Consider the following 19972-nt stretch of genomic DNA (forward strand, 5'->3'; position numbering starts at 1 on the left):
GTAGCAAATCAACTCTGTTTACAGGGACATTGTCAAAATGAGGAAGATAGCAAGATTAAATGAATCTATGTATTGTTTTAGCATTACAAAATGTTCTTTCATAGGCAGGTGCTATATAAAATACTATAGAAAATGATTATGGTAAACATCCATCTTTCTGTTAATAACTAGCAGTTTTTAGATACTTGACTCTCTAAGAATTTAAGATTTGAGACTGAAAACTAAGCTCGTGCCATTAAATATCAACCTGTGGCAATTAGCTTTGAATGATCTCACATAGTCCACGGAGAGTTTTCAAATATTGACAATTTAACTTTTTCAAAGCTAAAAAACAAGAATAGTTTTTTAAAATAGTGAAAGGCCAGCAGATAATATTTCTGGATAATGAGAGGATATACTGTTCCCGCTAAAGTGTCTTGCATATAATACACACTCAATAAAATTTAAGTAGTAATAAGGTAGCTGTGACAAAACTATTTTTTATTAATTTCTTAAACATAAAAAACTCAATTTTTCATTACTTTCACCTGCAGTCTTCAGCTGTAAGAAACACAGATATTACAAACCTTTATATTTGGAAGAGCAGTGTGCTTTAAGTGCTCAGAGGAGATTCAAGAGCTCAAGTGGGAAATTGAGGCAAGGTGGATAGAATTTTTGATTAATCAATCCATTGTTTCAAAGGATTCTGTATTGGTCAGTTTTGGCTTGAATAAGTTCCTTTTGATCTTACAGTATAAAAATAAAATATAAAAATAATCATAAATATTTGAATTTGTTAATTCTGAAAATTCAGAAATTTGTGGAGAAAATCTATGCAATGGAAGACAAAGTATATAGTGACAAACATGCAGAACCAGTTTGCTCTCAAAATCAGAAGACTATAAATGTTATTTTTGATCCTGGGCCTTCTGTTCTATGCAAAATAGATACCTGAATTACTGTTTGAAAGGATAAACATGTCAGCAATCAGAGGTTAGTACCTAAGGCAACTGGAAAAATATATGGAATGGAGAAAGCAAAATAGTCGTGTAGCACTACTGAAACTTGTAGTTCCTCTTTCTTCATTAAGTAAAATGTACTCATATAAATATGTTCCAATCTCATTTAAAAATATTCCTATTTTCCTCTTGTTGCATAGAATGCTCTTAAGGATGCAAGTGAAACTTTAAATTCTAAAATGCCCTAAGCATAAGATGTTTGTCATGTAATATTCGTTTTAAAATTTCCGTAATCTTAAGGGCATACATACACTTAAATGATTCAGAAGTCCTATTCCAGAATTATCTTGATCAATTTATCAAATTTTATATCACATGTTTCCTTCCTCTTCTGTTAAACAGTCTCAGAGTATTTTACTCTTAATATAGGTTGTGAGAATACAAACAGGAAAACTGGTTTTGTTTTAGAATTCTTTCTACATATCCCTCCCCTTCATTCTGAATAGCACATGGTTTCGGGTTGGCAGAAGCCTCCCTAACTAGAACATTCATTAACTTAGCCAAGACAGCAGCCAATGTTGAATCAGAGAGACAGCCAGCAGCCTGCCTCTGACCAAGGCAAAAAAATGAGAATCACTTTTGGGATGTCCGTCTCTTACATTCACCTCTTGTTCCCACTCTCCCAGCCTCATACTCAGAGACTGGAACAACTGACAGGACAACCTGAGAGTCCCTCTCCAGGTGTCATGTGTCAGGGTTCACCTCTTATAGCAACTGCTTTCCAGCCTCACCCTGAACCAATGGAGATGGTGTAAATTTGAACTTTGATATTAAAATGCACTCCAAATATAAATCATTTCCAATTTCTCTCCTGGTCTTCTCCTCTGGGTAGGCTTTCCTGGCCCTCATGTTCAAGGGCCATGCCCTTTCTCTGGGCTTGCTCTCATGGACAACTCAGCTCATTCACTCTAACTATGGTTTTACTGTGTGTGCTCCTTGCCAGACAGTGGAAATCTCAAGGGAAAAACAAGGAAATCCATCCTTGCAACTTTCATATCTCTTTTAGTCCCCAGTACACAGTAGGTACCCAGTAAATGTTTGCTTGAGTTTTTGTGGATTTACTTCAGTCAAACTCTGCTTTTAATCAGTACTTTGAGTAACAATTTGGGGGCACCTATTCTACATCAGACTCTTCACCAGACACTGGTGATAGAAACACAGTTGAGACAGATCGCTAGGTCTTGAGACATTACAATTCAGAAGGGGATATTGATGATGCACTAGTAAACACAAACCAAAATTCTAAGGGAGCCACAAGAAGGGAAAACTTCACAGAGGAAGTGACACTTGAGCTGGGGCTTGATGAATGAGTAGAATTATGTCAGGTAACAAAAGAGGAAGAAGCATGTTCTGTTAGATCTAGATTTCGATTGACATCACATTGCCTTTCTGTCTTACTCCAGAAGAACCTCTGTTCCTTTGTAAATTACTGTGACTATCTGAAAGATGGATGAAGGCTGCTGAGGGGAAAAGTAAAGCAGGACCCAGGTAGTAAGATAATTTTCTTCATTGCCCTCTCCTCTGTTCACAGTGCAATTATAAATGTGAAAAAATAACAAGATGTAATGCAATCAGCAAATATAGCATGGCAATGGTACAGTCTTGTGTCGCCTAATGAGAGGAATACATTCTGAGAGATGCACCATTAGGCGATTTCATCGTTTTACAAACATCCTAGAATGTTCTTACACAAACCTAGATGGTACAGCCTACTACACACCTAGTTTGTGTGGCATAGCCTGTTGTTCCTAGGCTACAAACCTGTACAGCATGTTACTGTACTCAGTACTGCAGGCAGTTGTAACACAATGATAAGTGTGTATCCAAACACAGAAAAGGTACTGTAAAAATATGATATCATAATCTTCTGGGTCCATCATCATATATGTGGCTCATCATTAACTGAAATGTTGTGCAGCATATAACTGTACTTAAAATATCACCGTGTCATCAAACTAATGAACAAATGAAAAGTTGTCTGAGTAAACCTACAGAATAAACTGTTCGAATTCCAAAGGTTTTATGCAGTAATGCCTCTTAGATTAGTGGTTAAAAATACAAATGTGGAATTTTAAACTACAAATTTGGGAAATGATCAAACATTTAAAAATATATGACAACTAAATAGTAAAATCTAGAGTGAATTCAAGTTTGGTTTTTTTTTTTTTTTTTTGGAGGTAGGGAAGTGATTTTTAGAAAATGATTTCAATTTCATTAGTTGATCTAATTGCTTGCGTATGCCATATATGTTTGTCCTTAAAATTAGATATCCCATATTTCAATCTGCTTTCCTGGGAAACCTTAAGAGAAACAGATTATCTAACTCTTTTTGGGAATCCACATTTTTAAGAAAAAGTAGGTTAATTCGTAGTTAACACAAGGCAGGATTTCGGTACGCACAAGAGTACATCCACATTTAAGCTGAGGTTTGAAGAAACTTGCCCTCCGTACCCACTCCAATTTCTACATGTATGTACTTTACAGAAAACAATTGCAAACATACGAGAGAGAAGGAACAATCATATAATCAGGAGTGATGGTTATCTCTGGTTTCAAGATATCAACATTTTCAGCTGCTAGGTAAGTGCCTTCATTTTATTAATCACATGCTCCCAAGTCTCTCATAATCTTAGGACATTTTTGCAAGCTGTGGACATGCCAGGTGCTTGGACTGCCAGCAGCACATTTAAAAAATAATGTGTTGTTTGTATTTATCTGGTTGCAAACAGTTAAACACTACACTGACCAAATTGGCTGGAACAAACATCTTTTATTAACACACGTTTAACAGGATTTAAAATATTCATAGGAAATGTGTATTATTATTATTTGGCATCAGCACACTAGATTTTTAAAAATGCATGGAACTGGATATTGGTGGCACACTGGTGTAAATGACAAATTATTTGAAAAAATCTATTAAAATTCTTGACATCCTGTTTCCCTGTCCATGATAACTTCTCTGCACCCACACATTTGCTTCTCTGGCTGCAGCTCATTGCCTGCCTAGATTTCTCTTTGTGGTTTCACCTGTGTCACAGGCTTGCTGAAAGTCACTGTCTTGAAATATCACACTAAAAATCTTGCCATTGGTGACCCATTTTGGCACTGGAAAGCTATGAGACTGTGGCTGATGCAGAAAGGTGCCTGTTGATGGTATGGAATGTAAGTGTGGGCATGAGGTGATTTCTCTGTTTCATTCTGTAAGATGATATGTGAGATTTCTACATGGAAAATTGCACTCTGGGTCAGGCGCGGTGGCTCACACCTCTATTCCAGCACTTTGGGAGGCTGAGGTGGGCAGATCACCTGAGGTCGGGAGTTCCAGACCAGCCTGGCCAACATGGTGAAACCTGTCTCTAATATAAACATAAAAAAATTAGCTGGGCGTGGTAGTGGGCGCCTGTAATCCCAGCTACTTGGGAGGCTGAGGCAGGAGAATTGCTTGAACCCAGGAGACAGAGGTTGCAGTGAGCTGACATGGTGCCACTGCACTCCAGCCTGGACGATAGAGTGAAACTCCATCTCAAAAAAATGAAAGAAAGAAAGAGAGAGAGAAAGAGAAAGAAGGAAGGAAGGAAGAAAGGAAGGAAGGAAAGAAAGAGAAAGAAGAAAGAAAGAAAGAAAGAAAGAAAGAAAGAAAGAAAGAAAGAAAGAAAGAAAGAAAGAAAGAAAGAAAGAAAGAAAGAAAGGAAGAAAGAAAGGAAGAAAGAAAGAAAGAAAGAAAGAAAGAAAGAAAGAAAGAAAGGAAGAAAGAAAGAAAGAGAAAATTACATTTTGGTGAGCAGGGGGTGCTGGTCAGGATCATGTATGAAGCGTGATTCTGGCATGGACCTGTCCGTATGGGTGGTTTTATAAGCAATGTTTTGTAGCCTTGACAGAAAAACTGCTTGTGCCCAATGCCAATCACTCAGTCTTTGTCAACTCAATTGCACATCCTCTCAGAGACGGCATCCATCTCCACTGACATCTAAAATATACAGTACCCTGTCACCATGTCTCAGGGGTGAGTATGTACTGCTAACATAACCTGCAGGTACACATGGCCTCCTTCCAGTTCTTTGCTATGTATGTGACTTCACAGTGTACACACAAAGCAGAGGAAGAAAGGGTTCATTCATTTTGAGGAAAAGGTTTAAACAAAAATGATGGTTATGAATTGATACCTGCTATTTATTCAAGTGTTACTAATTCTTACTTAAGGACAATGAAGGGTTAATAGCACTCACTCTAAACTCAAGCCCTAAATGTCACAACCATGGTAGGGTCTCTGTGTATGAAAATTCCAACCATGTACATGTATGGTCTGTAAAACTTGTTTTATAGTAAAAGGAGACCAAAGATAAGTTTGTTCAACAAAGGAAGCTATGCTAATTGGTATTTTACAATATGTTGGACTTTTGCTTATTTATGTGCTACCTCCCTGCCAATAGATGGCAGGTCATGGCCCTCATTCAATAAAAATTGTGGGGAGATTACCACTGAGGAGGTTTGAGTGTTGACCTTTCTCTAGGGGAATAAAAAGTGCTGTGCCAAAAAAAAATTCTTTCTCCCTTCTTCCAAGCATTCTATTGAGACATCACCTCTGCAGTGGGTTGAATAATTATTTTTGGCTAATCTTTATTTAGTGCCATCAAGCATGCTGCTGTACATAAGAAGGAGATTACAAACCTATCTTCAGTTGTTTTAAATGTTTCTTTGGAAATCTATTTTGAGTGTGAATTCTTCAGTCCATAAATCTGGTAATCATGGAGTCCAGATTCCCCAGAGTGTATGTAATGTTCCTCCTAAAAGGTGGCGAATTAATGCTTTCTGAACTTTGGGTGCCGTTTATTGTACTGTGCTGATAATTTACTAAATGACACCCTTGAGAACAAAAACACTGAGAGTCCCCTTGCAAAGTAGCTAACTTTCTCCCAGGGAGTAATTACGAATTGGAAGAAATGGATTAAGTAATATACATTATTGCTCATAATGCTGGCTTTTTTTTGTAAAAATAAAGTCAACTTTAAACAAGATAGATTGTACTGATTATATCTCATTTGATGTCTTATCTTTACTAAAATAATGCAATTAAAGGTATTATAGAAATAAAACAATATATTTAATAAACAATTGATATTGTTGCAAATACCATATCCTTGTGTTAATATCTAGGCTTTTGAAAGTCACTTAACGTTTTCATTGGATATAGAGCCAGCATGGCAATGGGCCAGCAGAGAACATCTCCTAAGAAGCCTGTGATTAAAGGACTTGACAAGATTAACTCAAAAAACCTAACTGTTCAAAGATACAATGTCCTTATTCACTCTGTATAGCTTGATTTGATTTCCAACTTTTCTTTAAAAAACCCTCTATTTTCATATATATGCTTTTATAGAGGCAATTTGTATAAAACCAAATGTTATGGTCATGTATTTTTCCCAAATATAATCTAGCAAATATATGCAAAAATAACTTTTTATTGAACAACTGTAAAATTCTCTTTATTGGTTGAATAAAGAAATCTCAATCCACCTTTTATAATACACTGCTATCAGATTATGCTTCTCTATACTGAAGGCTGTCTTTGGAGTATGAGTAAAAGCAGGAAAATGAAACCTGTTTCCAGGAACAAGTATACGTAAGCAGCCTCATGAAGTAAGGTCCATATTTCATTTTCTTCTGCCTGCCAGAATTTCTCCGAAACAGAGAACATTCAGTCATAAAGCAGAAGATGACAACTTTTCTCTTGCAGGGCGCCAAGATGTACCCTGAAGGACAGAATGGGGCCATATCATAATTTATAGTGTATTACTTTGTCCTGTCTGTAGGCCTAACCCTCCAACCCTCCAAGACCATATTATTCTTCTTTCTGGAGAGACTGACCACCTTTGCCCCCCGCTTGCCCTGGAAAAGATTATTGTCACTAAACGACAAGTAAATAAGGGAAGTTCATTTCTTTGCTTTGGAAAAAACTGAAGACATTTTAAACTCCCTAATGTAGAAGACATTTGGCTGTGTATTGTTCAGACCACTTACTGTCCTCTGCGGTCATGAATGGAATCCAAGAACTATGTGCACTGCCAAATCCATTGGAGGCAACCAACCGAAACATATACTCTGTGTACGGTTGGAGATCGCTCACTTCATAGCTTAACGATGCAGAAGGATTAGAAAATAACCTGTATGGGAAAGAAATGTCAATTAGGAAGTTTTCAACATTCAAAGAAATAAAAGCAAATAAATTTCTTACTACAAAAAAAATTTAGAAGATGCCAACATACATTTAAGTACTGTAATTTTCTGCCATCAAATGAGATCTCTTTTAAAATAAATGGCCATTGACTGAGAGTTTGTAATCTTGTGTTTCTATGAAATGTAAATGCTAGTAGTGTTGAGACTGACTGCCATGTTGATTTGTACAATAGGTATTATAATTTGTTAGTGACAGTTCAGACATTATTTTGTTAGTTTCATTGCTTTTTGTAATGCATGTGCTCATGAAAAGTTCCAGTGGGAAGAAATCTTACTTTAAAGGTCATATAAGTGAAAAATAGATATTTTTGCAAAGCAAATGATCATCCTCTAAGTAGTCTGGGTTTTTTTTTTTTTGAACTTTTAAAAGGTAACCTATATTTTTTGCAAATGAGAATTGATCTACTCTTCAAAAATGTTATGTCTATATTATGTAACCCAGCTGATAGATAAAATGGACAAAGTAGAATGCTCACTCTAGAAATTCATGGGTGGAGTCGCCAGACCTCATCTGGAGTTGGTATCTGGGAGAGCCAGGAGCATTATTACGAGCTGGTGTAGACCAGACAACCTGAAGACTGGTTGGAGTGGCAGATGAAAGCCTGGGAGGCAGCACGCCATCTGGAGCTGTCGAAAAACACAGATGAATTAGAGCAGAGAAAACTGTGGAGAACATATGCTGGATGGAATCGAAATGCTCCATATACTGGAAAAACTGTTCCTCAGGATCAACAACAATGTTAAACATGGTCCATTTAATTTAACATTTTCATTCCTGAACTCCTGTATTTCCTTATTGTTCATTTCAACACAATTACATTAGTATTTCATTCTTAAAAGCCGGCCCCCAAACAGCAAGACAAATGAATATGCAGCACATTCCCACCTGTACTTCTGTTTATCTAATTGAAAACATGGAGGGAATTTAGTGAAGCAAATATTAAAGTACCTTTTTAATTTAACTCTTTGTTCAATAGACCAAGCAATTGAACACTGAAGCAGTCCAAATCTCATATTCTTCCCCCCTGATATAGTTCATTGCTGCCTTAAATCACACCACTACATATGAACACAGTGGCTTTATTTTCTTTCTTTCTTTTTTTATTTTGAGGAAGGGAAGTTTGCTAAAATTGCATTTTCCTGGAATGATAAATAAACATAAGTGGCTGAATATAGCATATTCCAGCCTTAATGCTCATCCATGAAAATATAAAAATTAGACATTTTTCCCTATGTGTGTTATACAGTTATCCTTTCTCAGTTATCGCTTCTCCTGCCCTTATTCAATTTTGCAAGTTAGAGCATACATACCACTTTTTCTAGTCTAGTTGAGTCTCCAGCCAATCTGTTCTGACTTCAACCATACCTGCTTGGTACAATTTACCAGCGAAATCTGTTTGAATGGTTCTAGAAGCTCTAATAGGAATGTGTAAAACTAAAGCCTATTCTACTAAAAAAAAATGATAAGATGACACTGGTTATTTAATTAATTTTTTCCAACAGGTATACCTTAAATGAGCCTGTCATATCAGCATGTTCCAAATCAAATCAGTTTGTTCCAAAGCTATTCAGAAACCTGAAAGCAAATTCAGCAAAACTCTGTGCCTTTAGGAAAATGACCTAATGACTCCGAGCCTATATTTTCTGATCTTTAAAGTAGGTATAATATTTTTCCTTTATAGAATTGTTGTGAAGTTCAGAGATCATATAAATAAAGCACCTGATTTTAGATCCTGATAATTACTAGCTGCTAAATATTATTACTATTATTACATTGGACTGACCTGAACTTTCTTTAGCATAATTTAATTGCTAGTATAACATACTTTGTTGGGAACATTCTGATTATTCTAATATAGGTTCCTAATGACCACAAATTACCAGAGGCCATTGATGAAGAAGGAGAAGTGATCAAAATAATGAGAATAAATGAAATATCAGCGTCCATTTTCAACTTCATTTTATACGTAACCTTGTGTAGTGTGTCAATTTTATATACTCTCCAATTCAGAAGAAGCTGTCTGTGAACAATGAGGCTAATGAATGACCAGTGATGAGAATAGAAGAATTAGATTACATGTTTCATCAATCTGCTGTAATGGGTTTGAGTTCATTAATAATTCATTCATTTGTTCAATAAACATTTATTGAGGCTCCATTCTGTGCTAAGCAGTACTCTTCATGTGGAAGGAGAACAGCACTGAATAAAACAGACACGACTCCTGCCCCTAGGTAGCTTACATTCAAGTGGAGAGAGCAGGTGATAAACAAGTAAGTATTGTGTACACAATATCAGGTGGCCATAAGTGCTTTGTAGAAAAATAAAGCAGGGTAAGGAAAGAGAAGGTAAAAAGAATTGTGCAGTTTTAGTTACTAGGTAACAACTTCAATTCGATGGGAAGATTATAGGAAGAAAATGCAATTCAGTGATATTTGAACAGAGACCTCACTGACATGAGGGAGGCAGCCATCCCAAATGTCTGGAGGAAGAGCAATCCAGCCAGAGAGAGCAGTACATTCAAAGGCAGTAAGGAGGAAAACATTCTGGTTGTGTTTAAGGAACAGTAGGAAGGTCAGCGTGGCTAACACGAACTAAGGAGGAGAGAGAAAGGAAAAGTCTTCACAGGAGTTGTAGTCTTCATAGGAGTCGTAGTCTTCACAGGAGTTGTAGGTCAGCATATATGTGATATTTAAAGGCTGAGATGGTGAAATAAACTAGAAGTGAGTGTTGATAGAATGAGTATAGAAGAGGTCTGAGAACTGAGCCCCGGAATTCACCAAAATGTTGAAGTCAGGAGGAAGCCTCTATAGCAAAGGATACTGAGAAGGAGTGGTCAGTGAGGTAGGAGAAAAACTAAGGTGTAGACTGGAAGCCAAGTAAAGAAAGAAGGCACATGAAAAAGGAAGGACATCACATGAAAAAGGAAGGACGTATCAGCTGTCTCAACTCGGCTGAGACTTTAAGGAAGAAGAAGACTGGGAGTTAAAACTTTGCATTTGGCCAAGTACAGGTGTTTGATAACTTTGCAAAGCACAGATGCAGTGCAGTGCTGGGCACAGCAGTCTGAGCTAACGTTGTGAAGAGAATGAGGGAGTAAAGAGCAGATACATTGAGCTTAGACAACACTTAGAGGGAATTTATTCTAAAAGGGATTAGAAAATGGGGCAGCAGCTAGCAAAGCTCATGATATCAAATGAAGGTTTTCTAAAGACTGGAAGATGTTGCAGTATATAAGCATGTTTATTGGAAGAATCCAGCATAGACTAAGCGAAATGATACTGTAGAAGAAAGAATGATTGCCAGAGCAAAGTCCTAGTGCAGGAAGAGAGAGGTGAGTCAGTGCACATTTGAATCAACTGAGAGTCAGTGCACAATGGCTACCAAACAGAGCAGGGATAGTTCTCGCATTGTGCAAAAGTGAATGGACAGATGAAGATGTAGAGCAGTGAGTAGATTCAGTGACGAAATAATAGCAAAGATCTCCTTTGATGATACCCAGTTTCTCAGTGAGCAAAATAAAAGCAAAGGCTCAGTGACAAAGTGTGTGGATGAAATGGATGCTTGAAGAGAGAGGAAATGATATGAAATAATTCTCTCAATTAGTAAAAGTGTGGCATGACTAGAAAGTGCAATAAGATTGCTGCCCAGGGCCAGCTATCCACTTCTTAAGTTCACATTTTTGGTTTGAAGGACATTCATTGCTAAAGGCTTTTTAATTGATATTTTATCTATGAACACAAATAGTTTTAAACAATCATAATTTCTTATTTGATTTATATACTTTGATTTATAATAAGTGCACACATAGAAAAAAGAGCACTGTGAAAACACAGGCAAAAAGTAAAGTGCAACTTGCATACAATGTATCACATATAAAACCATGTCTCTTATTTGATTATTTTTGTCTAATTTTTCTACATCAAGGAGTATAATGTAATTGAAAATCCAAATTCTGAATTTCAAGTCATTAGCCCCCAAAAAAACAGTTTTTAATATGCACACAAAAATCCCTTATGTGTTAAAAAACTACATTGCCTTTCTATTAAGAAAGTAGGAAGAAGTGCCCCAAAGTAGGTTTCATAATTATAATAAAGTGTCATGAATTCTCTTCTGAGTAATAATAAAACAATATGCTCCATTAAATTGGTACACTTTGAATATATTAAACTGTGAAATATTTCCAAAAAGAATGGTCATCTTAAATTATTTATATATAACTATTCATTCTGTATGCTTCCAGTAACACTGAATTCTGGAAACCTTCCTTTCCCCTCTGTTTAACCCCTTTTATCCTAGATTTAATCCTTAGAGCCTCCTTAGCACCAAAGCAATAACTGGGAGCCAGCCATAATTCCGCTGCTGGTTTCTTAACAGAAGAGCCCTGTATCCATCAGCTTGATATATTGTCTCGAAGATGCTCTGTTGCTCAAAAAGCTTCTCTCAAGTTTAATATGACCCTCACGGGGCAAACACTCCAAGACAACCGCCTGAATCAACACATCTTGTCCAGTAAATACTAATTCTACACAGAGACTAGATAAAACAGCTACCCCAATCTATAAATTCAAAGGAAGTGGGTTTCTAATAAAATTTCAAATTTAACCTGCTTCAGAAGACCAAATTCATTCAAAACATTAAGCAATAAATTAAATCACAGATTGGAATAATCGAGATGGTATAATCTCTTGAATGTATAATTTAATTACACTTTAAAATGATATACACCACTAGACTCTTATCTATATGTAAAATGAAAGAAAACAAAAAATCAAATAGACAATGACTGAGACACGTCCTAAACTCCTCTAAGAAAACAAAACAAAATAAAACAAACAAAAAAGCAAATATAAAATGATTTATTTACACATGTCTTAAACCTTTGCTCCCTACAGATTTATAAAACTCTGGGGGGTGAGCTCTCAAAGGCAAAAACAGAGGCTTTACAAATGTAGCTGGTGACTACCAAGTCTGTGGGGACAAGAAGAATATTTTAGGGAGAAAATGAATTCACTGTGCTTTCCATATGCACTAAATTGTTTCTCAGGACATCCCACCAACATGTTACTTTTGTGGTATGTTTTTTTTGCCTGTGTGCGTGCATTTCAAAATAGTGAAATAAAATGCTGTATTAAAATATCAAATAAGCCTGTAATATTTTGTATCAAACTTAATTCTATAATACAAGATATTGAATACCACTCTGTACTAGGTTCTTGTTAGAGGTAGGGAAAGGGCAGAATAGGTAGAAGGAGGAATAAAATAATCTACTTTATGTTTAACAGATTAGATCTGACTCAAATAACTATATCACCAAAAAAAGAATACTCAGAAGAGGTATAAATGCTACGGGGGACTCGGAAGTAGAAACTCACTTCCAGGCGTGCACTGGGCCTTGTCTTTCAGAGATCCCTGGCTTGCAGAGGCACGGCCTTGGGGGTGCTATCAGTTGTTCATCCAGATTAATGATGTTCTCAGCCTCATTCCAGGGCCTAGGGCTCCCACCAACTCTTTCTGTGCTCATTCCATTTAGATGTGGTGCTTCTTGCTGAATTCACTAAGAATCTGACTCTAGCCTACCCCGAATTACCCCCTCACTTCAGGGATTACATTTTTGGCATTCTCATTTAGGCTTCTCTGTTAACATTAGAGAAACAGTGGCCTTTTACCTATATGCTGCATTGCTGAATAGCCTGGCACATATTCAAAATCCTTGGATTACACATTTCTTCATCATTTTCTGAAATAGCTACTTATGAGCAAGGGTTTTAAATTCTACTTTCCAGAATGGAAAATTAAAGTTCAGACACATATATTGAGTCATTGACTCATGAACAAATTGAAAACAGAAGGCAAGACTCGATTTCCAGTCACTAAACCATATGTCATTTAAAAAGATATTAATTATGAGGAATATGCAGATGTGCTAACAAATGGACAGTCAACCTTGAACACAAGGATGCACAAACAGAGCAGCATTAAATAGTAACAAGTAGGTTAAAATATATTTCATATTCACAAAACAGTCTTTCATCAGAGCAAACTTCTTGAAAGCATACTATGTACAAGGTTATTTAACATAATTATTTAGAATCCTCAGAATTACACTCCAAAATTGTAGTGTTTTCTCTTCGTAGGAGAGACAGAGAAGGTGAGGCTCAGAAAGAAGTTAAATATTTTATTTCAAATCACAGAACTGATATAACTGGCACACTGAGGATTATAACATGGGCTGTTTTAAGTTCAAAGGCAGTGTGCTCTTAACTTTACATCATGAAACAGCCTGCTATAGTAAATGATTTATAATATAGACTATTAAATGTATTAAATCAATATAAAAGCAAACCATTTACATTATAAATAAATAAGTTTCAATAAATGTTGGATTTATTTTGTGTTCAGGTCATATTCTTAAACAGTACCTCCCCGGTCTTATTTCTTTATCATAGCAGGGATTCTCATCATTTCACAAGGTACCACACATAGAACTACTAGCATGAATTTGGCACATCTGCAGAATTAGTCAACATCCACAGTAATTCAATGAAATGTAAAATGGAGAGGTCTTCATGTTAGTGAGAGAAAAAGTATATTTTAAAAATTGTGTTTTCGTAGGTATGTCATGGATCTGATATTTGACCATAGAATATCAAAAAATAAAACAACAGAATCTTAAAATCAAAAGGCAGAAAGCTTAAAAGTCACCAACTTTATCCTCTCACCAAATAAGGAATCCTTGCCTAGAACATCCCAGAAGGTGACCCCAGGCCTCTGCTTGTTCCTTACCAGTGACATGGAAATAGTCGCTTTGCAAGTTGTCCCATCACATTATTGAATAGTCTTTATCATTGGAAAGTTCTTTCTGATGTAGAACAAAGAATTGTATCGGTTCTACAAAACTTAGGGCAAATATAACCTTTTGTTCACATTGAGACCTTCTGAGTGAAATGGGGCACTCGAAATGATTAATAGGAGCAAACTGAGTTGCATCAGGCATAAACTGGGACTATTTTGGGCAAAACGTGCATATGGTTGGTCATGCTAACAGCACTGAACTCCTTAGGACCTTACCTCTAATCTCTAATACCTGGACTAGAACCTCAGGTATTTTCAAGCATTTGTCCTCCTCTCCACTAAATTTCCCCATTTCAGTTTAAACATCCCTGTTCTCTCCAACTAGTTTCCATGTAGTATGTTTTCTCAACCATTTTCTACCCTTGTTAACTGATTTGGATGTGTTCCAGTTTGAGAATGTCTTTTGAACTTACACTCCTTGTGTATTGTGACCACAGCCTGCCACAGGAAGACACTGACTTTCCTTTCTTCAAGTGATGCTGCTGAAACTGAATATCTTAATTTTGGCCTGCTTAATACTGGAGTTCATCAAGTTCATTTGTATCAGCTATGTAGCTGACTCTAAATGGTCATATAGATAGCTAAAGATACCAGATTATTTTCTAATGTATACATAGTCTTAAAGGAATATTAAAGGAGCAGAGTAATTAAAGACATGCCATAATGCCCAACCCAGTGCTTTATCTATGAAAGAGCCTATAAAAACTGGATGAATGGATGATCAATGGTTAGAAAAATGGATGAGTTGATGGGGGAAAGATCTGCAGAAAAAACTTATTTCTCTAATTAACCTAACAATTGATAGGATCGAGAACATAGTTTCTATTTACAAATAAATTACAATAAAACATGAAAAATATTTTTAACATAAATGAGATTAATTGCTTGGAGGTATTATCAAACTAAATCTGAAATACTACTTTGGAGTACATTCATTTGATCATTCATTTCTCTCAATGTTCTTATTTCACAGATATAAAAACTGAGGTTAGAAAAGGCTAAGCAACATGTTTCAACGAATGGTAGATAGAAACCTGTGGTTTCATATACTTCCTTTTTGTTTTCACGACCATCGTTCATCTCCCAAAACCTCGTTGAATTTTAAATTTAAGTCTAATTATTGCTTTGTCCCGCGATAAACCAAGGTAATGGTAATAATAACCATTTGAGAATAGATATGCTTTTTATTTATCTTTGTAAACTTCAGAGCGCTTAACAAATTTTTAGAGTTTAGTATTGGTCATTAAATACTTGTTAAACAAATGATAAAATTTAGTTCTTGGAGAACTAAAGAGAGCTCTTTTAAAAGTACTATCCAGTACTATCTACATTTTCCTAACTACAAATATGTTTATTTTATAAACTTTAAAGATTATAAAACAAATGAAGAAAACAATCATCCATAATTACACTGCCCAGAGTTAGCCACTGTTAAATTATTATAGATAATCTTTCCTGTCTTTTTTTCTATACAAATAGATGTGCACGTAATTAAGAAAAACATTAAGATGAATACTTACATATTATTTAGTAAACTTTATTTGCTTTACCATATATGCCAGTAAGTATTTTTGGTAGCATGACTTTTCAAATAATTGCACGTATTATTTTTATAGATGTAGAGCATTCACTTAACAAAGATGACATTGATGGATATAGAATGATGCATCTTTAGGGATACTTTTTAGAGTCATTGGGTAAACATGAATGAATGCTCTACCATTTCAGATATTAGTTGACTAATTGTTTTCCAGAAAGTTGAATTTATACTACCATCACTAAGGTATGAGTGGTCCGTTTCCCAGTATCCTCATCAAAATGAGTATTTTATATAACGCCTATATACACACACACACACACATATATATACACATATATATAATAATACAAGTATATAATTAAATATATTATATATCTACATGTCATATAATTTGTACATAGTATAATTACATATGATGGATATAAAGTTTGTGTGTGTGTGTATATATATATATATTATAATTCATTAAGTCAGCAGTTATTTAAAAAATCATCTATTGTATGCCTAGCACTATTCCATAACCTGGGAATATTGTAATGAACAAATTAAAATGGTTTTTATTAAGAGGAGTGAGATGAAAGACAAAAAAAAAGATAGAGGCGAAACTATAGAGACAGTAAAAAGAGATCAGAGATTGCCAGGGGTTGGGGGAGGGATGTATGAATGAACAGATGGAACATGGAGGCTTTTCAGAGCAGTGAAGCTACTTGGTATGACACTATAATGGTAAGTACATGTCATTATATATTAGCCTAAAGCCATAGAATGTACAACACCAAGAGGGAACCTTAGTATATACTATGGACTTTGGGTGATAAAAACAAGTCAGTGTAGGTCTACTCTGTGGAAAAGGATGATAATGGGTAAGGGTATACTTCTGTGGAGGCAAGGATATAGGGGAACTCTGCACCTTCTGCCCAATGTTGCTGTGAACCTAAAGCTGCTCTTAAAAATAAAGTCTACTAACACTTAATAAGAGAAAAAAGAAGCATTTCTAATATAAGGGCATTGAGAGTGACGAGGGAGGGAGTGGAGCAAAGTTAGCATGTTAGATGCAATAGGCAGGGAAGGCCTCTCTGATGAGGTTTTATCTGAGCTGAGATTTGGAAATCACTGGGACAAGCACAAATGAAGCAGACCCAAGGCAGAAGCCTGTTTGACATGTGTCTGGAAGGTATTGTTCATGAAGGATTTGGTGATGGAACAGATGTAGGGATGCAGAGAATGAAAGAAGGATGCTTGACTCCGAAGCTTCTGGTCTGAGAAATTAACTGAAAAACAATATCATTTTCTGAGATGGGTCTAACAGGGGAGGGACACTTGGTGGAGGAAGAAAAAAAATTTATTGGTTCTGGATTGCCTAAGATATTTTTAGAAGGTCATTGTCTACACGGGACGAGAGTTCATGTGTTTAAGCCTGGGCATATACATAAGGAAGGTATCAGTCTATAGACATCACTGGAAACCAAAAGACTATGATTGAAATATTTACAATATGCTTATTGGCCATTTACTATTTCTTAACTTCTAAGAGGCTTGTTCATGCATTGTTTCCAACTAAAACTTTTTTTTTACCTTGGATAAGCTTTTTATTACTTTATATAATCCTGAACATTTCACATTTTTTCACTATCATTTACGTTCAATTAGCACTTCTTACATTTTTTAATTAATTGGCTGATTAGCAGCTAATTAATGTCTTTACTGTAATGTCTTTATTTAGAGTTTATTTTGATTAAATCACAGAAGAGGCAGATCTGTGTATCGGTTAAGAGCCAACTTATCCGGGTTCAAATCCTGATTGTGCTAATTACTGAGCAAGTACCAAAATCTCTATGTGCCTCAGTTTCTTCATCAATGAAAGAAAGACTAAGATGGTACATATTTCATAGCATGTGGTTGGGAGGATTACATAAGTTAACGTATCAAGTGGTTACACAATATAATATATACATGATAAAACCAAGTACGTATCATAAGCACCATGTAAGTGTTTGCTATTGTCATGATCTTTATCTTACCCCCAATGCCTGTCGCATGATCCTGTCATATCTTTACTCACACGATAACTACAATCATGCTTTACTCATTTATTACTTTGATCAAAGTATCTTCTTAAGTATCACTAAGTCATTTAATGTATCCCAAAAAGCATGTTGCTGGGTGATACTGTAATGACTAGAGAGACATAGTAGTTGTACATTTTTATGTAACGGCAAAAACAAAAAGGACATAACATTTTGGGGTCAGCATCACAAGCATTAATATCTTGTAGACAATCTAGCTCAGTTTATAACTATTTACTTGCTAACATCGTCCAAATGATTACTTTATGATTCTCTTCATGCCACAGTAAAGATGGTAGGCATGATAGGAATTAAATGTTTTGAGAACCTTATTTGTTCATGGTTCATTTTAAGTTACTTGAAGATAAGCACCATACATTAAGATTTATTGTTTCTCTCTGAAATTTTCTTCCCCATCCTTGATGACTTCATAATTGGGATCGCTCTAGATACGTTATTTGTAATAATAATGTTTATGAAATAACAAAGTCTGATCCTATAATATTTCATAACCACTTAAAAAATTCACAAAGTTTAGAAAAAGTGTGTTCTGCTTATATCCAATACACAGCTTAAATTACCCAGCCATCTTAGTTTTAATTACTTGAGAAAGATTTTTTCTTAATTTTTTATTTTTTTTAATTTTGTGGCATATAGGAGGTATATTTATGGGGCACATGAGATGTTTTGATGCAGGCATGCAATGTGAAACAAGCACCTTATGGAGAATGGGGCATCCATCCCCTCAGGCATTTATCCTTTGAGTTACAAACAATCTAATTACATTTTTTAAGTTATTTAAAACTATACAGTTAAGTTGTTATTGCCTACAGGCACCCTATTGTGCTATCAAATAGTAGGTCTTATTCATTCATTCTATTTTTTTAACCCATTAAGCATCCCCTCCTTTCCCCAAACCTCCACTATTCTTCCCAGCCTCTGGTAACCATCCTTCTACTCTCTAAATCCATGAGTTCAATTGCTTTGATTTTTAAATCCCACAGGTAAGTGAGAACATGCAACATTTGTCTTTCTGTGCCAGGCTTATTTCACCTAATGTAATAATCTCCAGTTCCATCAGTTGTTGCAAATGACTGGATCTCATTCTTTTTATGGCTGAATAGTACTCCATTGTATATATGTACCACATTTTGTTCATCCATCTGATGATGGATACTTAGGTTGCTTCCAAATCTTAGCTATTGTAAACAATGCTGAAACAAACATAGGAATGAAGCTATTTCTTCAATATACTGATTTTCTTTCTTTTGGGTATATACCCTGTAATGGGATTGCTGAGTCATGTGGTAGCTCAATTTTTAGTTTTTTGAGGAACCTCCATATGGTTCTCCATAGTGGTTGTACTAATTTACATTCCTACCGGCAGGGTACAAGGGTTCCCTTTCTCCACATCCTTGCCAGCTTTTGTTATTTATTGCCTGTTTTTTGGACACAAGCCATTTAAACTGGGGTGAGATGAAACCTCATTATAGCTTTGATTTGCATTTCTCTGATAAGCGATGATGCTGAGCACCTTTTCATATGACTGCTATTTGTATGTCTTCTTTTGAAAAATGTCTATTCAAATATTTTGCCTATTTTTTGGATTATTAGATTTTTTCCTATAGAGTTGTTTGAGCTCCTTATATATTCTGATGATTAATCGCTTGTCAGAGGGATAGTTCGCAAATATTTTCTTCCATTCTGTGGGGTGCTCCTTCACTTCATTGATTGCATCCTTTGCTGTACAGAAGATTTTTAACTTATGTGACCTCATTTGCCCATGTTTACATTGGTTGTCTGTGCTTGTGGGATATTGCTCAAGAAATCTTTGCCCAGACCTATGTCCTGTAGATTTTCCCCAATGTTTTCTTGCAGTAGCTTGATAGTTTGAAGTCTTTGACGTAAGTTTTTAATCCATTTTGATTCTATTTTTGCATATGGTGAGAGATAGGGGTCTAATTTTATTCTTTTTAAAACATATATATTTTTAAGAATTTTTGTGGGTATGTAGTACATGAAGTGCATTCGATGTTTTCATACAAACATGCAATGTGAAACAGTCACATGATGGAGAATGGGGTATCCATCCCCTCAAGCATTTATCCTTTCAGTTACAAAGGATTCAATTACTTTTTAAAAAACTTTTGTTCTAGGTTCAGGAGTACATGTGCAGGTTTGTTACATAGGTAAACTCAAGTCATGGGGGTTTGGTGTACAGATTATTTCATCACCCAGGTAATAAGCTTAGTACCCAATGGTTATTTTTTCTGCTCCT

General features: G+C 35.6%; 1 protein-coding gene across 1 annotated transcript in view; it reads right to left on the reverse strand.

Annotated features, from left to right (window-relative positions):
- USH2A (Usher syndrome 2A (autosomal recessive, mild)) overlaps window positions 1-19972 on the reverse strand; it is an 802205-nt gene that overhangs the window by 269934 nt on the left and 512299 nt on the right. The window contains exons 38-39 of the mRNA XM_011929421.1: window positions 7712-7862; window positions 7020-7162 (exon numbers count right to left, since the gene is read on the reverse strand). Coding sequence (XP_011784811.1) covers window positions 7020-7162; window positions 7712-7862 — 294 coding nt within the window. The remainder of the gene's footprint in view (window positions 1-7019; window positions 7163-7711; window positions 7863-19972) is intronic.

The sequence above is a fragment of the Colobus angolensis genome, unplaced genomic scaffold (genome assembly GCF_000951035.1).
Source record: "Colobus angolensis palliatus isolate OR3802 unplaced genomic scaffold, Cang.pa_1.0 Scaffold81, whole genome shotgun sequence".
NCBI classification, from domain to species: Eukaryota; Metazoa; Chordata; class Mammalia; order Primates; family Cercopithecidae; genus Colobus; species Colobus angolensis.